The sequence below is a fragment of the Mycteria americana genome, chromosome 6, assembly GCF_035582795.1.
Source record: "Mycteria americana isolate JAX WOST 10 ecotype Jacksonville Zoo and Gardens chromosome 6, USCA_MyAme_1.0, whole genome shotgun sequence".
Lineage (NCBI taxonomy): Eukaryota > Metazoa > Chordata > Aves > Ciconiiformes > Ciconiidae > Mycteria > Mycteria americana.
The window spans coordinates 14,293,618-14,318,525 of record NC_134370.1 but is presented as its reverse complement, the minus strand read 5'-3'; the positions used below and the strand labels follow the sequence as shown (position 1 = coordinate 14,318,525).

The window sequence follows — 24,908 nt, the reverse complement described above, 5'->3', positions numbered from 1 at the left end:
TTAAAACAGTGGGAAGTACTTGCACTGCTCTTCATATGTCAGTGGGCAGTTTCAGTTTCTGCTAAAAATTATATACTAACCTCCTTTTCCTTCCCTGCCATGTGGTTCTAACAATCTTTGTTGGTCTGGGGGTTAAGCTCTGAAGGACTCCTATTTATATTAGTTGTTCTGGGGAGGATTGATGAGGGTAATAATGTTAAACATGAATAGGCTCCAACTGATCTTCAGGAGGCAGAGATTCCAGTTTCAGGACTGCTTGTATAACTGCCATTTAAAAAAACCCCAACACTGTCCCCCCCCCCCCAGTTTATATTTGTCACTTTTGGACACAGTTTTCGTTTGCAAGCAAGAAACACTAACTTGTTGTAATGTATAATTTTTGAGACTGTTTTGCTCTTGTCTAGGCCAGTGACCCAAGTACCTATGAGCTGATTCAGAAAATACAGAGACTACAGAAGCAGCTTATCAGCAAGACAGGTGAAGTGATAGAGAAAGAATTACTCCTTCAGGTACTGCAGCATCATTATTTTGTTGTATCTTATTACCATATTTGACTTACCCTGCATTCTCTGTCTGCTCAGATGTGCTTCCTGAATGTTATTTAGATGCATGACTTTGAATTTCTTTTGCATGCCCCTTGGATAGCTTTAGATGGCAGCACTGGCTCACTGAAAGAGAACAAATAGCATCTGATTAGTTGATTTTTATATCCTGGTTACTGATAGCTGGACAACTCTGCAAAATAAAATTAAAGGTTTGCTTTAGTTTATTCGTGTCATAGATTAGTCTTCAAGTCAGTGCTAGACTTCTGGAAAGGCTTTTTTGTCCTTTTAAACATGCCTGTTATGACCAGGACGTGAAGGAAAATCCTTTTTTGATTCCATTTGTGCTTAGCTTGGCTTTTGGCAGAAGGAATCCTACAGAGTTTGTGTGATTTAGATATGTTGCTGTCTGGGCCATGTTTGACTTCAAGGTCTTTGTGCTGAACTTTGCCAAAAAGTAATTTTTGTGATAGCTTATCTTTTTTAAACTATATCAGATGTCCCTTAACCCCAGTGATACCAACAAGATTTATGTTGTAGAATCAAGGAGAGACTACATTCCTGTAGTGCAAACATTGCTATCAAATATAACAAAAAAGGACTCTCTCTGAGCTTCAACCGTAGGTGTAAAACTGGGAAATTGGTCTCCTTCTCTCTGGTGACTGTAGGGATAGCTACAGCTTGCCAGCTCTAGGTGTGATTGTAACATCTTGGTCTTAAATACCCCAATAGTCTTGATACCTGTGTTGGGTATCACTCAATGGAGAGTAGAATGTGACCTGAAGCTCCTTCTGTCTTGAGAAGCAGCTCAGCAGATGTTATCAAGGCAAGGTTTTTCTCTCTCTCTTTATTGTTTTGTAGGAAAAAATAGATCTGCAGTTTCATTTGAAGGTAATGTATGGTGTATTATGCCTTTGCTTGGAAAAATGTAATCTTTGTTGCATAGCACTGAAATGCTGTCAGTGAAATAGTTTGTTAGCTTACACAAAACGTAGCAAAAATAGCTTCAAATTTGCTGTGCTTTACCCATGCACAAACCCAATTCTGTTAGATTTTGACATAGTCTCTATTGCGTATCTTGCCTTATCCTTAATGTTCTCCCATTTAGCTGTTATCCTTATTTAGAAGTGAAGAACTGAGATACAGAGGTACTAAGTTGCCTGTCTGACAAAATCTTTGAAATAACAGGTATTTGAGCCTACGTTACTGTACTAACCATTGGCACAATCTTTCTGTCTATGCAGCAGTCCTTCTGTGGCAACTCTACGGTTTTTTTTAATTATTTTCCTAGATTTAAGTCAGAGTTTGGCTATATGATATTTAATTATTGTATCTAGAATTGATAATGAGATCCTTTGCGTCCTTAATTCAGGCACCAATTTCCTGTGCAACAATGCTGAAATGAAGGTCTCCTTCAGTGAGATTGATGTTATAGAAAAGGCCAAAAATACCACACTCCACATTCTGTTCAGGGCTTCACCGTCAACATTTCTGAGCTCTTCTCTGGTTTGCCACAGTGCTTTTGAGTCCTCCACAGTGACTGAAATAGGGCTCTTTCATAGCAGAGCGTGGGTAAAGAGAGGTAACCAGAGATGAAGGACGTGCCCCAGCTCATTTCCTCAAAGGGCTGTATGTCCTACTGGTCATTGGCGTAGGGCTCACAAACTAAGTGTACTAGCTGAGCTGCTTCTGCTGAGTGTCTGGTAACCTTGTACGAGTCATTTTATTGTTCTTTGGACTGGTTTTCCTATATACATATAACATGGTATGATGATGATACCTGTTTTGTGAAGTGCTCTGATACTCACTAAAGGAAAATGCTCGCTAATAACTTATGAAACTGATGCTATCATGTTCCAAACTCCTCTGGTGGAGGAGTGAGCCTGAGGAACACCTCCAGAAGAAGGAAATGAATAGAGAGCAGTAATGTTAACTTTCTGGCGGGAGCGGAGCTGTACGCACCAGGAGGGTTGCTTCACCAGGCCCCCTTCTGGGCAGTGTATCTTTATTCAGTAGAGAGTGTAGGGTTTGATCCTGACTGAAATTTACCATTATGAGAAAGAGCAGCAATTTAGCTCCCATTTCTGGAATTTTTAATTTTTGTCACCTCAATATAATTCGTCTTGCTTAGTGAGTTTGCTGTCTGGTCAATATAACAGTCAGTGTATAAAGCACTGCTCCCCCACAAGGTCTGATCATTCCTTTTTCCTTTTTTTTTTTTTTTTTTCTTTTTTTCAATCCTGGTAAATGCCTTCATGCTTAAAGGCATTCAACATCTTTTTTTCATGGGTCTCCCCTGGAAGTCAGCTCAGCTCAGTTCAGTTCAGTCAGTCTCTGCTCATTTGCAGGATCGGGGGAATCACTGATGACTTGGCCTGTGCCTGGTTGGCATAACATCCCCTGTATTCAGAGTCACAGACTGCAGCAGCTGAGGGATACCAGCTTACTAGTTTTCCCCATGTTGTGTTTGCTTGCGTAAGTCACACCTCCTCACTCCCAGTCGTCCTCATCCACATCTTGCCCTGTGACAAGGGCATAGCCATTGTCTGTATCTGCTTTAAAATGATCTTAGTCTCTTGCTTGCCATACATAACCATTTTTATGTGTGTGCGGCCATCATGCTAGCAAATAGGATATTTGTCGAAGGTGAAGCTTGCGAGTGTCTGTGTCTATGATTTCTGTGTGTGCATATTATGTAACTTAAGTTCCCTCACATCAAAGTGTAGTAATAAAATGGAGTGAAAAAAACTATGTGGATTTAATGTTAAAAACACCTTTGGAATTTAGAAGTAACCCACATCTGGAAATGGTTGAGCCCAGTGTCAGCAACCTGCAGTTTGATTTGTAGGGTATTCACCTTGCTGCATCCTCATGCAGAGCCATAATGTTTGTATGAGGAAAAAATAATTCCATTTGTATTGTATGCACTGTAGTTCTGTCTTCTGACTGTTACTTTTTTTTTTTTTGGAAATGATCTTTTAAATAAAAGATAGTTTATGCAGGGAACAGTGTTTCAGGATAAGCTGGATATATAAATGGAAATTTTTGTTAAGTAAGGATCACAGCATATAGATTCATGTAGAAAAGCATCTGCTTACTTTACCTGCTCCTGATGTGTATTTGATCATATCCTTTTTATTAGCTTTTTCACTATTTCTCACCTGTTAGTTCTTTAAAAATGATGCGGCTGTAAAAGCATGCTAAAATCCATGCTATGTGATTAAAAGAATGATTCGCTGTATTTCAGTCAGAAAATTTTGATTGCTGACAGTACAGGAAGAACCCAGCTTGACTCTAAAATCCCATACAAAAATATCTTTCTTAACCTGTCAGCAGGGCACATTTTTTGTATCGGACGTTTACTGAGAGGTATTGAATATGCAACATGATGAATGTTGTTTTTTTTAGAATGACTTTTCAGAGTTGAACAGTTTAATAAAGGTGTAGAAAGATGTCCTATGTTATAGGAATTATTAAACTCTTTTCTTGTTTCTGATTTATCTGTGCCCTGTAGCCACAGCATCTTGGGTTATAACCTATCAGCTCTCATACACCAAATAAGCGTGGACATCCTGAGACTTTGAAGAGTAGCTGCAAAGCAGGCGGTCATACTGTCTCCTTTAACTCAGGCATTCTCACAGTTGTGAGCTGCTGTGCTGATGAAAAATGCTGTCTTAAAAATCAGATCCAAAACCAAGGTCTTGAATACTTACGGTCAATAAAAATCCAAAGGGATTTTTGCCAGACATAGGAAATGTAACTTCAGGGTTAGCCAGCTTCCATGTTTGAGTCATTACCTTCCTTCTGAATCTGTGCGGTTGAAAGATACAGCATTTTTTGGTTCATTTCTAAACCGTTGAATAATACTGCAGGGCTTTGTGGAGAAATACGTTGTGTGTTAACCAAGGGATTTCAATGATGGGTGAAGGTCTTTGTGAACACATGTGGTATGAGCAAAATATGTTGTATAGCCATAAGGTATAATTATTAATAAACAGAAATGCTCTGCTGAACAAATCCTGACTGTAAAAAAAAAAATACTTGCTCACTTTTTATGTGGGGGCAAATCCCTCACGTGACTGAAGCTCTACTGCTCTACTGCATACTGAACAGTGATGTGGTAAACTTGCAATGTAATGTATTACCTTGTTAGGATTATGATTAGTGTGGTTTTAGGAACTTATCCCATTAAAAGTGAATTATGCACTGCTTTATTTGTTTCAAATTTAGTTCTTTCTCTTCAGAGTGAACTCCTCTAATTCGATTTTATGTCTGACTGAGCGGAATTTTATTCAGCTGCACGTCTTGGAACGGTTAACAGTGGGAAGATTCACATTATATGTCAGTTACCTCCGTTGTCAGTCATCTCAGAAGATTGTTCATAAATGTAAAAGAGAGACGTGCAACCAAGATTATTTGTGGAGGGAGGCAAAGGCAAATGTATTTTATTTAAGCCTTGCATGTAGTAGTGAAAGTATTGTTCTTCTGTACATATATATTTTTAATCACTATTGTTTTGTCAACAATCAAAGACCAGGACTAGGCAGTCAGAATGTGATGCTTCCAGGCTGTTAGCATCTTGAGCTCATAGTTTCAAAGAGTGCAAGGGCAAAAGGCATGATTAGCTCATATATCTGACTCAGGGATTACAGGCAGATAACACCCACATGTCCTTGTATTGAGCCAAGTTTTGAGCTAAGTTTCAATCCCCCCAAAGAACTGATGGTCCCACTGACAGAGAGTAGGAGGAGCAGAGGGGATACTGCTGTCTCCAGTATAAATCAGCAGAGTTTCATTTCAGGTATTGTGAGATACAGGGAGGAGAAAGTGAAAGGGACTTTCTCTGTGACCTTGGGCAGGTTATTTAGCTTTTGCATGCCTCACATCAAGTAAAAAGGGAATAAAATCATTTCCACTCTTACAGTGGTGTGTGAGTGAATATATTAGAGACATGACTCAATTCAGTAGTAAAATAGCTAGCTAAACACTCAAAATAGGCGGATGTTTTATTTCATTTCTGCTAACTTGGTAGTAGAGCTGTTCTATCCAATTTGAGGCTCTTGTTGCTATAGTGTCTGAACATATACATAACCATCTTTATTTCTCAGAGCTGGTACTATAGTTTCATAAAGAAATCTGCTTTAGAACAGTGTGTTACCATGTGGGTTTATGCAGGCTGGCTGCTACTGAAATCAAAGTTTTCTCCCAGCTCATGGAGGAGCTTTGGAATTTGCTTCCATGTATTTGTTATATAAAAATTTTCTGCCCATTTATTGTCTAAAATACTGGTTTTTTTTTTTCAATCTTGTATCATTTTTTTCAGCCCCATTCATGACAGCCTAGTCTTCTTGAAAATAATTTCTTTCCCTAGCTTGGCAGTTTCATGAAGCATGCTTCTGCTAGGTTCTTCATCGCTCTCACGGTGCTCTTGTAGCTTCCATTATACAGCATGTAATGCAGAAAAGTGTGCTCAAATGCCGAGTAACAGATTTTCTCGTTGGACAGCCTGCTATGGAAAATAGGAGAAACACTCCTTTTACTTTCCCTTATTTTGGTATTCTTAAGGCCCAGTTCAGTTTTATTTTAAGTATTATCTGTACATCTTCAAAATGGCTGAGATTTACTTTACCCTCTCAGATTTGGCATTTATATATTTTAGGTGCCAAGTATAGATTCTACTTGGATTTGAGAGTATAACCTACTTACATGTTACGTATAGGGTAGATAGTCCGAGTTGGGGATTTTTTTTGCAGAATTGTCTGTTTTCATGAAAATAACTGCAATTCACTTCAGGAAACTAATGACTGTAGAATCCCGAAGAGTCTCTTTTGACCTGCCCATTATTGTTTCTCTGTCATCCTGCCTTTAGAGAGATTTTAGCAGAGGTAGTTTGGGAGAGTGCTTTGTGCGCACTGAAACTTACAGGTGAACTGCAAAATCTACTGCCAAAATACAATCCTTTCTTTACTGCTCCTTTATCATTTATATATAAAGTCAGCCTTTTGAAGGGATTTTTCCATCCGAAAATGAAAAGGGAAATTTTCTTTTTGGCTTTTTATACTTTATGAGGACTTGGCTCTTTTCTATCTCTATTTCCTGGAGGATTTAACTTTCTCTGGAAGCACTGGATTAATGCCCTGTCTTGTGGCCGAACCTAGCAGTTCTCTCAGCCCTCAATTAAAGGGGTGAGTATATTGAGCTTTAGGCCTTTTCTATGCTTAAAAGTACCATTCCTACTGGCAAAAAAGTCACTTTTCTGATTTAGCTTATACCAGCTCTTGAATGGCAGAACACTTTCTTGCCAGTGTAATTGCATCTAATTGCATAGCCAGTACCTGGCATAGCCATGTCAGCACAAAGAAATTGCACCACTAACTGAGAAAGCTAAGCTAGCAAAACTTCTAACCACTGAACAAATGGTTCCTGACATGGCAAAAAAAAGGCAGAAAAATGCTTTACTGTCCTTCTAAAAACCTAAGTGTTGTTATATATCTTAAGGAAGAGTAGAGAGAGAAAACAGTACTTGGTGGAGTGTGGTTTTTGAGTTTATGACTCCAGTTGTAAGTTGGTGGCCAGAATTTAAAAGGATTTATATTGGAATATAGAAATGAGAAATACAGTAAGGACTCAGGCCCAGCATTTACTTTTTGGCTTTCAGTTGGGTATGAATCATAAAAAAAAAAAAATGTTTACTTCTCCAGTGCCATGCAGAATTAGGCACTGGTGTGTCAAAGGCACACTGTAAGAATTGCCTTGATTTAGAATTGGACTCTGAAGAGAATCTCTGTTCTTTTTTCAAATGAAAAAATAATGTATTCCCGTGAACTCTGGCTGTAACCCAGTTCTAACTAGTGATGAACATAAAATATCTAATTATCCACACAATTATTTTGATGCACAACAGTCTACTGAGTTAGTGCCATCAAATTAATTTCAGTCCAGAGCCTTGAATCTGATTTGAACTGGAGTCTCCAATGCAGTATGAAGTGACATGTGGAGGTACTTAATGCATCGAGTTGTCCTTCAGGACTACTTTTTCAGGTTCTTTCCTTCTTGTGCCGTCCTTTTATTTTCCTTTTGTTGTGCTTGACATGTTCATTGCTGAACTAGGTCTTTGACTGGGGATTTTAACTTTGACTGTAAGTGGAAATGTTTTGTATTTTAGTGTTGGTGTTAAGTTGAAGGATTAGTGTCTTTTAGTGATTCTATGCCTGGCATGATGATTTCTCCATACAGTTAGAATTTCTCTAGTGCCTTTTGTTCTGCCACTGATACTATTTTTCCAATTAATTTAATTATTTATTTTTTAAAAAACTTATTGTGTATCCAGTAGGGTTCTGTGAGTAGGGTAGAACCACTCACACTGAGCAAATTGTAGAATCATTGTGTTAATCCTTGGTGCAACTTAACCTGGGCTCGTATGCAATCCTGTGATGATGTAATAAGTAATCACATTCCATAAACAGGAAAGATAATTCACCTGTGTGAAGGTTTATCGAGGGTCTACATATCTACCTGACGGTTTTGTGTAAGCCTTAAGAATTCAGTAGGGATTTGAGGAATGTTCGGTTCTTGCCCTAGCTCTCCTCAGAAAGGAGTTGATTTCTATTTCTGTGTATTTTGAATACGCTTCTTGGAGCATTAGTTTATTTTAGCCCTTCTAATCTCAGTCCATCTAGAATTAGAAGATGTTCTATGCTATAGAAATTTACAGCATGATAAACTGCTCTTAAAAACACATTGACATTTACATTCTTTCCCTCCTCCCACATATGTTGCAATTCAAATGGAAGAGAATCAAGTCTTCCCAGAAAAATAGCCTTTTTGGTTTTTTTGTTTAGGGTCTGTTTGTTTAAACAGGGTTTTGAAAAAACAGGCAGGAAAGGTGCTGATCACTTTAATTTCATCAGGTGAAGATAATCTGCTGCTCTTTAGAGTAAGAAAATTATTTTCCAATAAAAATAGTGCAAATATTTCTTCCACTGGGAAATGGGAAGCAAAGCATCTTACTTGGTGATCAAACAAAATGTTTTTGGTGAAGAATTTTCTTAGTGGAAGAGTTTAACTTTTACTGAATCTTTGCAGAACTACATTGCCCTCATAAACAAAACAGATTTCTCATAATAAATGGTTTGGACAGAAGCAAGGTGCAAATTTATTTGAGAAATTAGAAGAAAACAGGTCAAAATAACTTCTGGGGATCTGCACCATTTTTAGGTGCTCTAATGGTGTTTTAGTCAGAAATATTCAGATGCCATTTACAAAGATGAGGGAGTTGCAGGTAGAGTAAAAATCTCTTAGGGTTTATAGGTGGCAAATGTACATGAATGCATAACCTGTTTTTAAAGTTTTTTAGGAGAATTGATATATTTACTTGAGCTTGAAAGAGAACTCTAGTGGGTCATCAGATGCCATCCCTCCACATCATGCAAGATTGATTTACTTACACAAATACAATCCTTGATAGATGAATGTCAAGTATAGATTTGTTTCCTGCGTTCTAATACATGTACTCCCAGTCCATGAATTTTAGCATGCATGAGACAGATAGTTGGCTTGAAGTATACTGTGGTTTATGGTTGAGACTTTTCTCCCATGCTTCTAACCTTCTGCTGTAGTCTAGCCCTGGTGTTTCTGAAAAGCAAGGAGCAGATGTATTGGCTTACTCAGCATGGTGGTCCTGGGAGCTTTGGAGACTGAGTTTCATTTCTGTGTATCTTCCAGCAGTTTTAGTGAATTTTGGCAATTCATGTAGCAACTCTTTGTGTCCAGACCCTTTTGTATGAGAATGGGAAGAGGATCACTGCACTGGCTGGAAGCAGTACTTCGGCATAAGTACATTATAGATTTAACAGCATTCAGGTACTGAAAGGAGGAGGCCATAAAAGTACCCAAGGTACATCACTGTTATCTGTAATCTGCATCAGAAAAGCAGAAACGGTGATCACCAAAGTATTTTATTCAAATGCATGACATCTGGTTTGAACCCAGAAATCCTGAGCATGGATACCTTGTGTCACTAGACTTAAAATACTTTGTAAAATGGCCCATTCCTAAAGTCCTGACTCAGTCAGAATTGCCATTAGCTTCAACAATGGTTCACTAGAATAAAGTTTGAGTAAAAAGTTCAGGAATTGTTCCAGTAAATAACAAATAACTGAAAACAAACTTGTTTACTCCTCATTCCTGTATTCAGCATGTATCAGGGAAGGAAATAAATCTGCTGCGCACCCCAGGGTAAAGTATATTAATCAACCAGTTATCTTGTTAAGGGAAAGTAAATGACTTGCTGTGCTGACTGAATACATTGCAATGCACAAACTTTGCAGTGCTGTTAGCAATCCGATACTGATTGTCAGCCATCCAGAAGCTGCTAGAGAAGTTAAAATACCGGAGGAGTGCAACAGCAGTGTAGAAATACACTCACAAACCCATATTACGTAGGGTGGCCCAGAGCCAGCTGCAAATCTTTATTATTCAGGTGTACCCTTTGGCAAGCATTCTTCCACTGAGGCAAGGGTATTCTGCTCCTCCCTCAGCAGCGAGATATGGACAATCTACAGCATCCCATTCAGTGATGGATTATTATTTTGCATGATAGTTGCAACAACAGCAACACCCAACAAAAAAAGACATCCCACAGGGATGGACTAGTTTTTATCTATTTCAGATCACTTATTTTCATTCTTATAGGAGTGTGAATGGTGCTGTTATTGAGAAAACACATGCAGAGAGGTGCAGCACCGCTAAGGCTGTTTTGGGGCAGTTAGGGGCAGGCAGTTAGAGCCACTATATTGTTGGGTTTTTTTTTAAAAAAAAGGTAGCTTAAAATTGGACACACGAGGACACAAACAGGTGTAGAAAGAACCCCGTTTCTCATTCTCCTCTCTAAGACAGCCAGACACGAGCTGCCGAGTGCACAGGAGCCATGAACCCTGCGCGGGGAGACTCTCTGCCAGCTGGGGTCTGTCAGCCAGCCAGTTGCTCCACATCCTCTGGGCTCGGAGCTCAAATCTTCCTGTGCCTGTCTTGGTAGATATAGCTGTAATCTTAAACAGGGGATGGCACACGTGGGCACAGCAGTTGTTTTTACATGAACATTAGGGTTCGCTCTCTTTCCCCTTCCTTTAGTCCTATTTCTGTTTCTTTGAATTGTAAGAAGCAGGCAGGGGGAGCTGAAACAGAACTCCTCGAAGGATGGCAGAGGGTCAGCTCTAATTACAGTGAGTCTGAAGGAAGCCATATATTACAACATTCATGATTTCAGAAGTGTGGTGTGTGTTTCTCAGATGCACTGTTATTTCTTAATAGGTTCCAAAGTGTAACAGGAGACCACTCTTTCTTCCCTGAGGTACTTGACATATGCAGGGAAACTCTGGTATCCTGTCAGAAAGATGTATGTAGGCTTTACTGCCTTGTAAGACAGGTATTTGTAGATTTAAGTGGTGGCTTGACTTTAAGACAGCTGTCTAGAGGTAGCAATTCAGAACACCAAAGGACTTGAAGCTAAGTGCTCTCATCTTTCAGGGAAATCTAAGGATCTAAGTCAAGCAGGTGATTAAAGAGATGTAGGTGCCTAACTCACAGATAGGTATTTCTAGAAGCAGCTCGGCAGTTTCTCTGACCCTTTGAGGTCATCTGTCAGATCAGTCAGAAGCAAGAGCAGAAGCTGGGTCTGCTGGGAATCCCCATCCCAAGCCTCCACCTGCAGGAACAGCTAATCATTAACAGCAGAGCTGTGATAATTCTCCTTTGATTCATCTGATATTTTAAAAATCTAAATGGCTATTGAATAGCTAAAATACATGCTGTTACACTGACATAAAAATACAGAGGTTTAAAGTAATATAGTCTACATTTGAAGAAGAGACTTCTTTTTTGGCTTGAAACCCTCTATATAGTAATTATTAGCCAGTAAAAGGTTCCCCATTGTTTGCTTTGCAGACTTATTCGCTTAGAACATTTAGATTCCTTGTTGATAAGATTTGTATCAAACTCTGAATCTGAATCCAGTGTTCTGAATCCAGAACACTTTAAGACAAGCCGCTACTAGAATGTGAAACAAAGGTTTGTTTAGAGCTCTGTTCAGTCCGACTGTCAAGCTGCAGGCACTGTGGAAATAGCTGGAATATTTACATCAATCCACGCCATGTCAAGGGTAATAATTCTCACCTTCAAGGAACAGCTCACTTTTCTTTTGTGTGTATATGTGTGTATGTGTGTTCCTGTTCGCACATATAGAAGAACAGGGGTTAATTAATTGATCATCTTCTGCAATGTAAAGTATAAACAGTGTGATTAAATGAGCTACTCTGATTAATGATTTTATAAACTCTTGTGTAGTGTCAATAGTAAAAAGGGAATTGCAGCTGTTATTTCAGCAAGAGGCATCCATGCCATTTTCTTCTGATAGATTGTTATCCTTGTGTCTCAGAGTTCAGAAATTGAAAGGAGAGGAGGATACATAACCTATTTGTTTGTCCATTGGAAAAAACCCCCTGTTTTCCCACACGCTTCCTAAGAAAGATACAATAGTACCAGTACCTAGCAATAATAATAATAATAAGCTGCAATTGCACTTTAGGTGGAAATGTTTGTACTTTGTTGTTCCTGGAAGATGGTAATAATGCAGCATTCAGCTCTTACTGTTACAAAGAAGAGTCAAGGGTGAAGACCTTAGAAGATGCTCCAAGGTGTTTTTTCCTCTCTCATTAAGCTGTTTTGAAAATGCCAGTCAATTTGGTGCAGTCTGCTCTGTGCCAAAGGAAACAGATTTGCTCTTGAGAAGCATTATTATCAACTGGAGGGATAAGTCATAAGACAGGTTTAATTTAACTCCATCTAGAGTGGTGCGAATTTCACCAAAGACAGGGAAATGATCCCAGCCTTTCCTTCAAGTTGGTGTCAGTGTTTTAAGAAGAAAACTCCAAGCGTCTCACAGCGTTAGTGTTGCCATGTTGTGAAAGGACTTCAGTGCCCTGTTTCAAACCTGAATTAATTTGCCCAATAAAAAACCTTACATTGGACAGTTAAAGGAGGGTCTAGATGATGATGAAAATACAAACTGTTCTAGGGAGCTGCATGCTTGCAAAGGTGTTTGCTGATGGATGTGGAATAGACAAGAAAGAGCAGGAGCTTTTGAAAAGTGTTTATTGAGAAAGTTTATACTGCACATTTCTCACAGTGCTGGAGGCAACTTTCTTCTATTGTTATAAATTCGTGAAGGTTACTGTATGCTAATTTTTTCTACACCTCATAAAACTTTTAATCATAGATGTCCTGAGCCAACAGCTACTCTATTAGGTATACACATACACACAAAAAAGTGTGCAGCTTATACAGGTAAAATGACTATGACTAGATATGTATGTCTATGTATGTATTTAATTCAGATTTCGGTGTCCTGTTTAACACTTCTGAAAATGGATCACAACCCCTTAAGGATACTCTGCTGCTGCATGGCATCATAAACAAAATGGCTCTGGAGTTGAGCATAGCACTGACATTTGGGTTATAATGCCAATAAACAAGAAACACCCCGTGGCATGTTGACTGACTTGTTTTCCTCACCAAAGCCATGAGGAACTGTAGTGTGTTTACAGAGGTACTGTGTTGCTTTCTCCACCTTACTAATTAAGCTAAAGACTTTTAGCGAGGTGAAATATTTTGGGGTTTGCCACCATACACTGCATTGTACACTTTTGCTCTACATCTTTATCTTGTTGGGTTTTTTCCTTTAGCTCAATTGCTGGAGACAGGAGCTAACATAAATGAAATTTACTCTGAGTCAAAGGGTTTGGGATTCTTTGTGTGTAGGTTTTCTTAATAATTTGTGTGATAGAAAGCTTTTGGCACACAGTAGGATTTTTGGTGGAGAAGGCTGTTGGTGTGCTGCTATGCCAGCTAAATTTGTTGAATTATCTACTTGGAAAGACAAGCTGATAAAAATGAGGAAGCTGGGACTTCATGGCCTATTTCTGCTGCGAATATATCTTCATTAAATGTACGGTCATCCATCATCTCTGGCTCAGAATGATACTCTGGGCTAACTAACAAGATGGGTCATTTCGGGAGTTTCCTAGTGTCGTGGTGAGGGAGAAGGTGTTATGAAATGGAGTCTCATCTCTAGAGCTAATACCAGGTTCATTGGTCTATCCCAGAATTGCTGACTGCCTCCTACTCCTTGTCAAAGCAGTGAAATGCCGGGGTGTCATTTTGGGAATGTGTCTGATGGGGCTGATGGTCCCTCTGGCAGGGAACAACGAGCAAATTGGGCTGTGCTGGTCAGCAGCAATAGCTTCTTTTGAAGTAGGATTGTGATTCTTCCCGCTGTAGACCAAGCAAACTCACGACCACCGAGTCCTGAAGAATCAATTGAAATTTTCCAAATACCTCCAGTCCTCTGCAGAAGAAAATTATTTTTTCTCAATTTGGTGTAGAGGAAGCAGGCCAGGAGAACTCCAGATTCTGGCTGAGACAGCAGTTAGTTAAATTTAGGGGAAAGCAACAATCGCCCCACCTCCGAATTAATAGGTGAGAGACTTAGGGATGCAGAAACATATTGTCATGGCCGAGCCTAAAGGCAGATCTGTGGCCTCCTCGGCGCTCCCCTGGAAAATAAATCTAAGACAGGAAAGGCTGTTCTAAAAATAATGTGGAGTTTTATTTACACAGTTTTTACAGCAGGTAGTCACAGAGGCACTGAAATTCTCTTTGGAATGCCTGAAATTTGACTGTAACCCTCAATCTGAGTCTCCCAGTGTGCCCTACATACACAAGATGAATGTGCCCTCATCTCTCCACCATTGGCTTGGCTTAGTTTATGCTGTAAACCAATGAAGCTGGTTGACATTATGGGCTCAGTCCTACAGCCAAACACCTGCTGAATTCCATGGGAATTTTGCCATGGGAAGGATCACATAAAAAGCTTTGGTACTGGCCTAGGCCTGATCTGAAGACATGTACATTACTCTTACCAGTGAAGGCTTAACAGCGTGGAGTTACAGAGAGATCTGATGGATCTTCCTTTACCTCCTCAAGAAGAAGAGTAGTGCCTCGCAGAGTGTTTGTGATTTTAAATTCTTTTCATCTCAAGAACATGTAACGCTGACAAGATGTACGTTGTGATTGTGCCCTGGCATGAGGACGGAGTGTGAGGGGAGGCAGTTTAGGACAAGCCAAAGAAACCCATCTTACACATGCTATAATGAATTGACTTATTCCTGCTCAGTGGGGGTAGGATTTCAGGTAGCTCTTTCTCCAAAATAACCTGTGCAGCCCCCAACAGAAATAAATGGAGTTTACTGACTTCTACTTTGGACAAAATAGTGTTAACTGACTTCCAATAGGCACCAAACAGATCAGCTTGCCCTCTTTTTTCCGGATTACCTGCTACACCACAGGTCATCATTGCTGACTTATGATTTTCTTGTCAGTGTCAGGATACCTTCTCTCCATCCAGCCCCGTTGGGTTCTCAGACATTTTAAGGAATGCACATGCATTTTACTTGCTTCCAAAACAAAAAAGCAACATAGATCCACCTTCTGTGGGTATTAATTTATGCACTAGAACTGAAAGCTACTTTGGCTGCAACTCACACATCAGACAACCCTGCAGGTCTTTCTATATGTTCTATGCTGTATCTGATAGCTGGCTATTTATAAGATATCTGCATGTAATACATATTGCACAGCTTGTCTGTCCTTTGAATACAGCTAGAGTATTGTAGAAGCCAAAATTTTTCTTTATTATTTTGTGCTATTCTTTATTATTTGTCCCTTTTTTCCCCTGGGCATTCCTGATTTGTTTTGTGTAGAGATAAAAGTACCTGCTATAAGCAATGCATTTTTGGTGGTAGTATCACATGTACCTTGTGACTGACCTCGATTTACTCTGGTGGTTGCTGTTTTAAAATTAATTTAAATTAATTGATTTTTTTTTTTTTTTTTTTTTGGCATCCTGGGGTAAAATGTCAGAAATTACAGAAATGCCAACCTGTGAATATAAACTTTTGCTGATGAGGAAAGAAGTAACCAGGATTTTCTTTTAACGTTTTGGTGACATATGGTGCTTCTAACCCAGTGACAAATTAATTTACTAGATGTAAAAGAGATGGACAGCGCCTCGCAAGGAAGGACAAGATATGCATTATAAGACAGCTGGTTCTGCCTCTGTTGGATTATGGAGACAATATACATCGGACAGCTAACGAGTCTCTGTTGCATAAGATAGATTCTCCTTATAATAGAATTGCACGCTTTGTCTCTAAATGGGGTTATTATACACACCATTGCACAATGTTTGAAGAGCTTGGTTGGCCCTTGTAGAGGGTTAGGAGAGAAATAAATTGGAAAACAATTGCACGTAAGACCTTCAATCCATCAACTGCTCCATATTTATCCAAATTACAGTTACACTCTTTCAAAATACAAAACTGTGGTACATTCAGGGGTGGAATGTTAATACTGACCGGCCAGATTTTGACAAGGCAGATTTTTCTTTTGCTGTTGTTTTTAACTTGCAGTAAAATCTTGCTTCCTCAGGAAGAAAAGGTGGTAGTAGAAGCCACTTGTAGTGACATAACAACTCTCTACTGAGAATGAATTATCAATTTAATTTTTGCCACTATGCAAACTTCAGTCTGAGTCTCAGGAGGTTCTGATTTTTCCAGGGATAAACTGTGAGCAACTTAATTTATAAGGAACTCTTCCTCAGAAATATTGAGATTTTAAGGGCAATACTTGCAAAAGTAATTTATGATTTGAAGTGCTTCCATTTTTGGGTTCCAACTTGTGACCATTATAGTGCATGGTTTTCAGAAAACACTGAGGTCTAAAAACTCCAGACTCCTTATGCTCTTGAAGACTGGACACGTAGAATTTTACATCTTCAAAATAACAAGCCACTTTTGAAACTCCCGGCTCAACCACTAAGCAAGGTCAAATCTAGCAATTCTAGGTGATGTGATGGCACCGTTTCCCACACTGACGGAAGAATTCTGTAGTAAGAGTTGTAGACAGAGCTTATGAAAAAGACAGTAAAAAGGAATTTTGTCGAAGCCAGTGTAAATAATCACCTATCCTACCTCCTACTTGGCATTTTTGTCTTCTTCAGTTAAATCTTTTGTCTGCTAGTCTGACTTCCAGTCAAATAACCCTCCTTTTTAATTCCAGCTCTCCAGGTACCAGACAAGGATGCAATCTTGCTAAATAATGTTAAATAATAACAATCTTAGTCTGACAGGGTAGATATGAAAAATATTGTAATGTGCTATGAAGGTGGCTTTGTTCAGTGCTTTATTCCTCAGGCTAGAAACTAGTACATCCTCAAAACACAGTAGAAAACAACCTTTCAGTACAGAAATCTGTAAGTGGGTCCATGGTGTGGTTTCGGTTTGGGCATGGCTATATCCAATTCCCACAAGTATAATGTTCCAACATGAAGGAAGAGGAGACACATGGCAAAGAGAAATTACTTGGTGGTTATTGTGCTAGTCAGAGTTGTTGCTGTTTATACTTTATTTTCCTTTCTCAGTGCCCCTGCTGTTAAAGTGAAAGGTTATATATATATATGTCTATGGTGTGTGTGTGTGAGTGTACATGTGCTTTGCAGGATTTTCTTTGGAAGAAGAAGTTATTCTTTTGTACAGTCCTTCCCTGACGTTTCTATAGCCAGCTCACATCCTGTTGCGTGAAGCTATGATGCTTAATGTAAGGCAATGTGGCTCATAAGAAGAAAGATTGCAATAACCACAGTTACTAGTAATTAATTTCCCACCCCTGGATACTTTTCCAGTGACTGTTTTATGTTCTCTGTGGTCGAGCATGCTCACTGATGACAGTGTTTAAGAGTATTTCATTCGTGGCTCGACGTAGCTGGATGTTTCTCTTAATGAGCTCTCCCACTGCTATCACAACAACTTTAAATACCTTATGGCTAGTGAGGAAAGACTGACAGACAGGCAGATTTGTTTCTGCAAATATCTTCCTGATTGAGTTGCATTTTTCGTTGAGGTTGATTTCATCACAGGTTGTGCTGCTGCTATATTAGTTTTATAAGAGCTCTTCCTCTTGTCTTTTTCTTAGGAAAAGGAGAAACTGTATGTGGAATTGAAGCATGTCTTGGCCCGGCAGCCTGGGCCTGAAGCCGCAGAACAGTTGCAGCTCTACAGGCACACTCTCCGAGAGAAGACTAAACAGCTGAAAGTAAGGGATGCCCTTTATCTCTGGCTGAGGGGCTGCCAGGGTTGCAGAACGACTTCACCAGTGATCCTGGGGACTGAGGCTTCAGGAAGATTTTCAATGATCGGTGTGCATGCCTTAGTATATTAGATCAGGAAAATAAGATTAATACTGCATCTCCCCAAGGGAGAACCAATAGCAGTAGAAGAGCTTTTTTTTTACATTATGCTAGTTTGTTTCATTAAAATGGAGGAAAAGTCTTATTAGAATATGAGTGTGCAGCACAATGCTGTAAATGCTTTTTGTGCATGGGCATTCTGGGACACCAGCAGTTTTCCATTAAGCTTATTCTCCGTCCCTTTTCTTGAACTGTTAAGATCGTTAATAAGCAAGTCAAAGCCATTTCATTTTCTTTTTAACAAACTAGTGGGAATATATTGAGAATCCAGTCTTAAATTCTTGTTATTTCTCTTGCAATGTGTACACGTATATTAGACTTGCAACTTTTATAGGGATGACAGTAACCTGTCCTAACCCCTTGTCACTAGAAGGGAGGATTTCGTGGCTCTGAAGGAATCTTGTGGGAAACTTTGAAAGCATGATATTAAAAAGTGATTCTTTGATAGAATAAGCTGATCTTCCCTTGTTCTTGCCTGCATGAAAGATCAGTCTCCCCAGGAGTTCATCTACTTCTGCAGCTCCTCTCTCTGTTGAAGTCATCATCTCCTGTTCACTGCATCATAATCACGTCTATACTAACCATGAGGAAAAAAATGCAGGAGCAGATGGGCCCTTAGGAAACAAAGAGGCTGTTATGCAAATCTTAGCTTTCCACAGAGAAGAAAAACAACGTAGAAAATGTAAAATAGAAGCCAAAGTTTAGCTAAACTGAATGTGATTTGAAGTTTTCCATACAGTTCCCATTTGTCCTTAATGAAGTCAATTGCTACTGTGTGTTTCAGGCACAGTATGCTGTAGCGTACTGGCTTATGCGCCATTTTGTGGTGCCAGGTCAAGCTATTCTCTTTCTTAAAGAAGGAAAACACACTATGCATGCTCCTACTTTTTTTAAAGTTTACTGGTTCGCATAAAAGCAGCATTGTATTCATGTTTATACTGCCTGGTACTACTTTGCCTGTGTGGATTTAATTACTTCATGTAACAAAATGGATCCCTGGGAATAAAACCCATTATTATTAAATAAATCCCTTCTTTATTATTTTTTAAGACCTTCATTTTGGGTTTTCACCCAGATTTGTGTCCCAGAACATTAAGAGCTAATGTATGTATTAACACCATTCCCATAATGCTTGGGGCATATTTTACATGTTTTATTGAGGTTAAATGGCATAGCCTTAATTTTGTAAATTGTCCTTAGGTGAGCAGAGGTGATCAAATGGAACATCATGACAGAAAATGAGATGTGGTGGAAAATGGTGATGTCTTATATCATCAAGTGTGAAGGGAAAAAGTGCTTGTAAAAGTACTAACTTATGTGTAAATGAAGCTAACATCTCCTGTTTCTGGTTTTTGCCTTTTGTTTGTTAGGTTTTGTCCTCAGAATTGAATATGTATGAATCACAGAGCCAAGAATACAAATATGAAATTGAAAGACTTGCCAACGAGCTTCTGAATGTGAAAAAGAAATATCTGGCTCAGAAACGCAAGGAACAACAGGCCAAGTATACGAAAATAACAGTTTTGTCTACACAACTTTCTGCATAAACTAGATTTTTTTTAGATCCTGCTTTAGCCTTTTGGTCAGAAAGTGGTCAAATTTGACTGAGGTGATATAATATTGTTGCCTAATTTTCCTGAATGTTATCCTTCATATTACTTCAGTCTGGTCTAGATTTTCCATGATCTATGGCCAGGACAAGAACATCCAGCAGAGATGTTGCTGACATGTTCTGCAGTGCAGTTAAATTATTCATAGCAATGAGATGGTGCCCAAAGGACATAGCTTAGTGTCTGGTCTCTCACATCAAATGAGAGATCCTCAAGCATTATGAGGACCTCAATGCATTTTACAAGTTATAATTATAATGAAAAAGCATCTTATATGGGGGACAACCTTTCTTCACGTGGCAACTACATAATCGTGGTGTAAGAACAATGTTGTTGTTGTTGTTTCCAAAATGTGGTAGTTGTGACTGATGACTATCCCCTTCTGGCGGCAGATATCATTGTCAATGGTTGCAGAGAAGAGCATTCCCCATCCGCTTCTTGTTCCCTTCCTACATCCAGATGGAGGAAAGTGAGCAATGCTCAGAGTCTGGCTTTGTCAGATATCTTACCCTTTTGATGGCAGAGCCGAAGAACTTTCCTGTAGGTAGTTGTCTCTCCTTAACCAGTAGCAGTTTGGTGACACCTCCCTGCTACTCTCAGTCCACAACTGAGCACTCAGCTGCTCCTCGTGATTAAAAGAAAATGGCTAGGATCTTAGTTGCCCAATTCCTGGCCCATTAAAGTGACCTAATTTGCAGAGGCTGAGAAACTAGACTATTCTGATAATGAATCTTCAAGCTGGGACACCAAAACTATTAGTCACTTCTGAAAATGGAATTATTGAACTTTCCTTTTAAAGACAAGTTTCTTAGATTTCTGCAGTCAGATGACATGATCTGTTACGAAGATTTTCTGTGTATGCCTTTTGTCTTTCCGCCCCTTTCCATCCTCAGCCTGTCCCTTCTTCACACACCAAAGCCAACAGTTCTCTACATTGCTGAATATAATTCAAAGCTGCCTGTATCTATTTCTTCCTTAATCATATTTCAGCCAGCAAACAGTTTTGATGACTAAATTAGCAAAATAGTCAGTGATAAACAGTGACTTTTGTCCATCTGCAAATTGCATAATGTTACCTTAATGTTTGGAATTAGCAACAATTGAGCAGTGCTAATGGCCTTCCCGGAGCTTTAGGATCAATATGTGAGGCTACCATAATGCCTGATAATCCATTTCCAGCAGCTAAGTATCCTCTTCACAATAGTTTTAATGTTTCCATTTTGGACCCTGGCATCATGTTCCTTTCTGTTCAACAGATGAGAAGAAATTCACCCATGTTTTGTTGTTATATCGTACCTAGAATTAATTCCTGTCATAACTATTGAAAAAACACAACTTGTTAGGGGCATAACTGCTTTAAAGTAAAACAAAAATATTGTGCGAGGTGATGGTAACTGAACTTGGGTCTGTTAATCATACACAGTGAATGGAATTTTGTGTTGCAGGTCAATTAGTGCTGGACTCATTACCCTGTTTATAGGTTCAGGATAGATATGTGCCATTAGTGCAGCTTGTCAGGTTGTTGTTCTTGTGCACAGGCATGGCTGTAGTCCGATGAGCATGGTGTCTTTGTGACAGCTGTGTTTTGGAAATACATTCAGATGCTGTTAGTGATGCTTCTGCAGCATGCTAGTATCTCATTGCTCCCACCTCAGGCTCAGAAGCTACCAGCACTGTGCTGTCAGCCCTGACTTGCACTTCTCTTGTCTTTGTGGCAGCTGAGAGGTGGCCAGGTGCTGGGCTTTGCTCTCCTCTGGCCCTCATTGTTTTGTTCCCCAAACCTGTTGGACTACATCCTGCTTGGAAGGTTATGCACACCCCAAGGCATAACTGGGCATTTCAGTTCTGGATAACAGCAGCTTCTGTAATCTCTAGACTGTGCTTTGTGTTGCCCAGCAGCAGTGCAAAGGAAACAACTTTGTTGTGCTGCCTTCCTTCTCCAAACTGCCAGTTGGGCGAGACGTCTTTTGCTTTCTGCAATAGAGAGAGCCTGTTGTGCAGCCAAATCCTTCCCCAAGGAGTCCTTCACCCCTGACATACAGGCATTCCACATTGCTCCTGCCTCAGACTGGGCTGGACAGGCACTGCCCGGTGGGTGGATGCTAGCCAAAGAGCCAGGGCCATTTGATTCGTACCATCTCAGGTTGCTCTAAATCCCAGCTGACACAAAACTGCTGACTTGATCTCTATCATGCTGGCTAATGTTAACTTCATGTCTGAAATAAATGTGGCTGGTTTTGCTAATAAAAAGAGGATCCTGTCAGAACAATAGCATTAGGAGCATTATTGACTACCCTGGTATGAAAGAGAATTAATACTCTCAGATAACCTCACATAAAGGTATCATCTAAAGCTTTTATTGATTTGCACAAGACAGTTCTGGTTTATGATTTAAAGTCTTGATACTGAACTAATGCAGCCTTCCATGGGATGCTGAAGGAATATAATAAGTGACAACAGGAATTTAGCTTTGTTTTGTGTTCAAGCTGAAAATCCAATGTTTAAGATTTTGGTTGTGAATTTGAAATCCTCTTTTTCTGCTCTCTGATTCTGAATGTTGTCTTTCCCAGATGTCTTAGGCTTTCTTTTTCTCACTCTTCCCATTCTCTCCTTCTGCTTCTTGCGCCCTTTCTGCTTCCCTACCTTTCCTAGTTGCTTCTAGCACTAGGGTTCCGGTTTGTTGTTGATAAGGATTGGTGAGAAAATATGAAGCTTAAATCCACACCAGAGACCTGATCCTGCAGTCCTGTGTATGTAAATAACTGCACGGAAGGATGTCAGTAGTAACTGGGAGCTTTTGCACGTGGCTGCTTGCACATTAATTCTGCATAATATATTACAGTATTCGGCTGCATAGAATTTTCCATACTGATGAGCACATCTGTTGGCTGTCTCCATGGGAGCATGAAGAAAGAATGAGCACGGACTCTGGATCATTTTCTCTCCCCAAAGTTGGAAGCCCAATAGTGAGATAGGATGAGCCATCTAAATATGGCATGTTAGTTTTTAGTTCTATCAGCTGGCACATCCGTTAGTGCTACACTGATACAATTAAAAACAGTTATAAGTGGTTTTCACGGTTAAGTTAATCTGTGCCATCTTTTGCCTATTCTTCCCCCTCCATATGGGTTGAATTTGGAAACGGAAGCATAACTAGTCATCCTACAGGGTTTCTCTGAACTTCCTTCTCTCCTGACACAGTTATTTAGGGACAAAGAGAAAAGTATTAATTCCAGGAAGTGTTTTCTTTTCCCTTACTGGGGACTGAGAAAGGTTACTAATATGACAAGGCTAGATTTTGCAAAACCTTGGTTGCACTCACGTTTGTGTCTTGGTCTCAATGACTGTAAAATAAAAGTGATGGCAGTGACCTTCTTTGAAAGCCTTGAGACCTCTGCTGTTATGATAAACTAGTACTTTGTAAAGCTCCACTTGGTTAATTTTAAATATCTCAGGACCTTTCTCTGAAACCTCCAGGTATATCACAGCGAGTTTGAAATACTGCCTTTCGTATTTGTTCTGCTGTGCTTACCCTCCCAACCTCATAGGAGTGGAACCAGCTAACGCTTGTTCCATCCTCTTAAGGCCATCAAATTCAAGCCCTCCTGGATCCCCAGATGGAGCAACTTCCTGGGGCTATCAGTGCACCCACAGCACACTGGTAGTTTTCTGCAAATGTCACAGGCAGGGTAATTATCACTAGAACTTTGTTAAAATGTGAAGACAGATAAGACTATTTATTCATTAAAATTCAACAAAGAAAAAATATCTCCCCATTGCGCCTTTGATGAATGTAGCTGTTTGTTTAAAAACAGGCATATACTTGCTAGCATGGGATGGTGATTAGAAATCTGAAGTCATGGAGCTCATGTACAAACTTGCGCTAATGAGGTGCTCTGACCATTTTGGGGAGTAGCATGAAGAGAGCTCATTTATTTCTAATTTTTAATAATTCCAAAAACCATCAGTAGGCTTGTAATTAGATCCAAACAGACACCTAGTCTTGGTGGTTTAGCCTAACAGGCTTTAATCAACAATTTTTTAATGATCTCTTGATATGTGGTTGCATTAAAGAAACTTTGGAGGACACAGATTTCCTTAGTTTGTAAACATCACTGGGCTGCAGAATGAAATATGTATTTTCCCTTTCTTTGTTTCTATTTAAAGGGAGAAGGAGCGATTCTTGACTGACATGGAGCCTGAGTTTCCACGGCACAAGTCTGATGTTCCTCGCTTCACCGGAGGGGGCTTTGCTCTCAGCAGACCCCTTCCCAAAGTTACAGCTTAGGAATGGACTCATCTTGTCACATTCCCGTTCCCATGTTTTTTGAGAAACTGTAATTTTAAAAGAAATTCAAAATCAACTTTCCCTCTGATATCACTGTATTGCCTTCAGGAAAAGGCATTTTATAGTAGAATTAACATAGTTTTGGTTTACAAACTGTGGACCAAATCTGCCCATATGATGCCAGCAGAAGCCTGCACTGGTAACTGAATAGTGGAGACCATGCAGATATTTCTTCTTCAGTACTGTGTCTCTATTTAGCACTGTAACACCACAAAATGCCTTAATATGTAGTTATTACCCCTTTATCTACCTCTGTTGTAAGCACTCACTCCATTTATCTTGTGACTCAAAGCACCTGACAGAAATGAGAAAACAGAAAAGAGGAAAAATTAATAGGCTGATGTTTCAAGCCCTACTGAGCAAATGCAAAATTAACAAGTCTTTACTTAGATGTACACATGTAGCAGTTCTTTGTGCAGGTAGTATATAATAGGGTTTATGCAGTGTTTGCTACAGCTGTTAGTAAGATGAAGGAAGTTTGTGGCCACGATGTACATTATTAAGAACACAATTCTGTTTACTCTGGTAGACAGAAAGTGACATAATTATGTCTGTTCAACTGGGGAGACTGTACACACTGACTGGGACATGCTGTTCTCCCACATAAATCCTTCCAAGCGATTCAAACTTGGACTCAAAACATGGCAAACTTTACTCTTTAATTTCTAGACACTTGGGCATTTTTGTAACTTTCAGAAATTGTTTTTGTAATACAGCAGGAGCCTTCCAACCTTTTCAGCCAAAAGAGATTTAATTACCATTCATTAACAAGTGAAATAACAAAGTCACGGCATGAGGTGCTGAAGTATAGAAAACTTTCAAGCTGTAAAATAAAATGTTTTGAAACTGATTTGTACATGGAAGCTTTTTCCCAGCCTGGGGGATAAAAATACTTGTCCAAAGAGATATGCTGATAAATATTTCACATGCACAAAAAAACCCTTTGCAAAGATTTTGTTCTTTCCTTTGGTGGAATACATAATTAAATATTAAAGCTACTGTGGGAAACTTTTAATGGAAGTGTTTAATTCAAAGGAATCAAGTTAAAT

The 24,908-nt window shown here is 39.4% G+C and overlaps 1 protein-coding gene across 1 annotated transcript in view; it reads left to right on the top strand.

Moving 5' to 3' along the window:
- CFAP58 (cilia and flagella associated protein 58) overlaps window positions 1-24,645 on the top strand; it is a 59,867-nt gene extending 35,222 nt beyond the window's left edge. The window contains exons 15-18 of the mRNA XM_075504061.1: window positions 405-509; window positions 17,628-17,747; window positions 19,272-19,405; window positions 23,679-24,645. Coding sequence (XP_075360176.1) covers window positions 405-509; window positions 17,628-17,747; window positions 19,272-19,405; window positions 23,679-23,799 — 480 coding nt within the window. The 3' untranslated portion in view covers window positions 23,800-24,645. The remainder of the gene's footprint in view (window positions 1-404; window positions 510-17,627; window positions 17,748-19,271; window positions 19,406-23,678) is intronic.
- Window positions 24,646-24,908: the final 263 nt, after the last annotated feature.